General features: G+C 35.0%; 1 protein-coding gene across 1 annotated transcript; it reads right to left on the reverse strand.

The window, feature by feature from the left end:
• Positions 1-1,880: 1,880 nt before the first annotated feature.
• LOC113238526 (C-type lectin 37Db-like) lies at positions 1,881-2,795 on the reverse strand (the record flags this gene model as incomplete). The annotated part of the gene is made up of 2 exons (XM_026475351.1): positions 2,714-2,795; positions 1,881-2,116 (listed from the first exon to the last, which is right to left on the reverse strand). Coding segments are annotated over exons 1-2 (318 nt in total), but the record flags the coding sequence as incomplete, so codon positions are not given.
• Positions 2,796-4,531: the final 1,736 nt, after the last annotated feature.

Genomic DNA, 4,531 nt, shown 5'->3' on the forward strand with positions numbered 1-4,531 from the left:
ATACTACACACATCGAGTATATAACCAGAAATAGAGACGAAATAAGGGTCATCCATCCCTGGAAACTCATCAGACAAATGGGCCTTATATCACTTTTAAATGTCAACTCTCGTTTGCGCTGAAATCACAAATTAGAAAGCTGAAATAGTACAGCGCCAACAACTGTCCTGTGTGTACGTCTCCGTATATTTCAAAAATATTCTGTATTTATTGTAATAAAGATAATATCTCTAACTATGAGGGGCTTTCCATTCGATGGTGTGGGAAAAGCAACAAAATATGTAATTACAAAACAAACAGAATCATATTTCATCGGTAATCAAATATTAAATATGTAATTTTTCAATTTTCGTCTATTATAGCAAAGCTCAACTTAAATTGGTCGATTTGAAGTGAAACAATTAAAGACACCCGTCAATTGTTTCGAATTCGAGCTGGCCATTTGGAGCGCAGTTGACATCGTAGTGATTTGGCAGAATAGTTTTGAAAGAAATTAAGTGACATTTCGTCTCTATTTCTGGTTATATATGCGATGCCTACACGTCGTGAAATTACATTTTCTTAATAAATTTACATAATTTGGAAGTGTCAATGAACCTTAGCGTTAAAAACAATTGAAGATCGGTGCCTGTACCATGAGTTTACTGTGACAACTGTCGCTAGCGACCGCGTGTATTACTTCACAATTTTGTTTCGTAAATTATACTACATCCCTGGCGGTCACAGGAAGAAACAACATTTTGTATACAAATATTTTACGCGGTCGTTAGTGAGAACTTTCACTGTAATTTCGTGGTTGAGGCACTAACTGCAAATGAACTATTTCAATCTTGATTTATTTACTAGGCATGGTCTGTACAGTCATCAAGTTCAGTGAGCCTAATACAATAGACCATACAATAAAGCCACATGTGATCATACGTCAAAAGTGCTTTTATCACATGAAAGTCATAAAAATAATACGAACTACATGAAACAAATGTATTAAGTGTAAATGTATATATTATTGTAATTATGTAGCTTGTATTTAACAAGTCCCATGTGCCTCTAATTTTAATAGCACCCTTACCCTTCAAAACCGGAATGAATGCAGCAATTGAAACAGGTAAGGTGGCAGTACTTTCCTGGACGAACTCTTTCACAAGGAGCTGTACTGTTATAAAACAAGTTCAAGCTTCAAAGTTGTCATTTTGAAGATGTAGCCTTATTACATCAAGAGTGCCGATTTTTTTTCAATCTTTACATGAACTTTTCAATGTAGTTACTTATCAATACTACCTGTCAATATTAACAGTTCATTTTACTGACGTGTAATGAATTGAAATGCACTTGCAATTATTGAATTTTTTTTTTATAGAAACATACGTAAAAAGAAAGTTCAGATGTGGCTTTATTTCACCAAGGGTGCGTCTGAATTGGTATATACATATGTAGGTACTGTCGTACGAACCAAGCCAAATAAGGACCTTTGTGGACCTAATGGATATCTCAATATATCCATTGCTATCATTGACTTACAAATAAATGGACGACGGGTCTAATACAAAAACCACGAAAAAAATGTCCCAAGTCAACGTAAACGTAGTGACATGTAAAGGAATATGAAAAAGCTAAAACGTTGAATTTAAATTGTAATGTCATCGCAGTACTGTCTAATTTTGCTTGCTTCGCTGTCAGTCGAACAAACGAAGACTAAAGCGTGAATGACGCTCTGTATACGATTTTAACGCCCTATAAGTTCGGACACTTTTTAGCGCGGATCCGACGTCCATATAATTGTAAGTCAATGTTTGCTATACATAATAAACACTGATAAAAACAGTCAGGTCAAACAAGCAGTGACAAACGCACAAAACTACAGACCATCAGTCTGTTCTTACTTCACAAATGAAGAAAGTTTCGAATGAACATGGGGAATCGTTCCACTTTAACCCTTTGTCGTCTCTATTCCAGAGTTCAAGGCAGTTTTCTTCTTCACCGTTCTCATATCGGAAGTTGTTAGGTTCCCCTGCATTCCAGTTGACGAATGTAAGGGGTCTGCCGTTCGCCATCCAGAAGAAGTTGCCTTCTTCTGCTAGATCGGTGCCTGATGTCCAGAAATGTTCACGACCGTATCCTGGAATAGAATATTCAATCTATGTTATCTATGAATCTTGTTTTGGCTCGGTTGAAATGTATTTTTAAAATATTATTGATGCAAAGATCGAAGCTACACAATAAATATTCCTTCTATCCGATTGGACTACGTGTAGCCACGTTGAGGCGACAGATGCTGGTGGCAGTCGGATTGAAAGAATTTTTCTTTGTGTTTGTTCGATATTTATATCAATATAATAAGAAACTATAGTGCAGTATTATTACAAAAAATAGATGAATGACATGGTATAAATACATGCATAATGTTAAAAAGAAATATGTTAAAGATGGAATAAACATTTTGACACATTATTTAGTGCACCGGTAAAAATATATACACCATTTTGCAAAAAAACCGAGCTCCTAATGAATATTCCATGTTTAATTACGCATACTGGCCGCTAATAATGAACATTCCAAAATTATATTTTAAGGCAAAAATTCTTCAAGTTACGTCGTTTTTTTTCCTGTTCATTTATGGTCAGTTGTGCAAATATTCCTTAGTTTCACCATTTTATTGATTAATAGAAGTACTGCACAAGTAGGGTTCACTTAAACAAGTTTCATTACGACTCACTGTAGTAGCTAGTAATCTCGTCACTCTTTTCGTTGAAGGTTTTAACACAAGTTGTGTAGCCCTGAGGCTCGAAATTTCGCATTCTAAGGTTCAAAGGATTTAGAAGAGGTTTCAAGAGATTGATTCTTTCAGTAGAAGGTCTGGTTCTGGAAGGAAAAGATGTACAGTGCATAGGAATGATCGATTCCTTGTCAATCAGGGCATAAGAAATCGACGAAAATGTTACAAAGAATTTAAAATCACCTACAAAAAGTGAGAATACTGAAAGGACGACTTATCGTAGCAGGTATACGTTCTGAAAGATCTGCTAGAGGGCCAAAATTACTCCGTGGACATCTACATAACTTTTGTTATGTATGATCATCACAATAGGCACGGCATCAATGGGCATTTATTATCTAAGGAAAAGGGTGAATTATGGCCTACGTAATCCACCACAAGTGCCCGATATGATGATTGAGGACTTCAGACGTTTTCCAAGAGACACGAAACTTTTGATGACTATATTTTAATTCGCTTGAAAGGAGAGGTATTGCTAGTAAACTTTCGTAACATAGAGATTGAAGCCAATGTGTAGTTTCGCCACAGAGATTTGAACTATCAGCGAAGTAATAAAAGCTCGATAAAAAATTGTCAAGATGGCGTCGCCTCTGTAGCTAGCACGAAGCGTCGCCGTCGCGGGCCGAATAATTGTGATTATTTTCATTATAATTGTGAGTTAAGGAAGTGAATCTATAACCAATATTGTGTATTAAGCTGGTTCCTACAGCGTTCAGTGTAGGGTACTGTGCGTGTCTTGAGAACCGGATGAACTCAGTGGTGACAAGTGACAACAGTCTATGACGGTCCTGTACACTGGCTGATCTGGGGTCAGAACTTGAACTTAAAAGATTCCTGTGCACGCACAGGTTATAGTGCCCTTCTCGCATAGCCTAGCGATCGGTATAATCAAAAATTATGTAGAAAGGTACGGGGGCTAACTCCTACAGTGCATCAAATACGTTTTTAAGGAATATACACGTTAAGTTAGTATTTCTTTCGGAGACTTCGTATGTTATTCGGAAGTACTGTTTTTTCATAGTGTTGACTGTCAACCGTGACCATGGGACCTGTAAAGGGCCCGAAACGTCGGTTTGTTTGAAAAAACAAATATACGCGATTTAGATCCGGAAAAATAGTTTCATTTCCTAAGCTTTTCATTGTTTGCTAAATAAAAATTTGTCTTATCGTTATTTTCTGTCCTTATTTTTCAGTAAACTCATTTTAACGCAGTTAGTATTAAAGTTAACAAAGTTCACAGCAATTTAATTTCTTTATTATTTCCCGAACTATCAACTTCTCCATTGAGAAGCAGAGGTTCTCCCACTAGACGATCGCCGCTCTTTTAAATTTAAAATATAAGTCAATTATATTTCAAAGATAAACATTCTGAACTTAGTTTTAAAGACGCTAATTTTCTTTCCACAATTTCCCTATAGTAAAAGTTGTTCTTGGTGATTGACCTCGCGGATTTATTAGCTAGTTTATTTTTTCAACATTACAAATTTCATACAAATACAATTACATGTCATTTTATACTACTATCGAAAAGTGAGCGTCAATTTACAATTTATATAATAGTGATTCTTAAGTACACAATAGTGTACATATACAAAATCAACATAATTAATTAAACTAATAAATTGAATGAAACTAACAATGTCAAGTGTATATAGGAAACGTCAATATAAATTCTTAATAACTAATAAATGTTTATTACAGTATATTAATACGGTGAATGTCAAATTCATTAATAAATATAATAATTTAATTATTTAT

The sequence above is a fragment of the Hyposmocoma kahamanoa genome, unplaced genomic scaffold (genome assembly GCF_003589595.1).
Source record: "Hyposmocoma kahamanoa isolate Upper Pololo Valley unplaced genomic scaffold, ASM358959v1 96463, whole genome shotgun sequence".
Lineage (NCBI taxonomy): Eukaryota > Metazoa > Arthropoda > Insecta > Lepidoptera > Cosmopterigidae > Hyposmocoma > Hyposmocoma kahamanoa.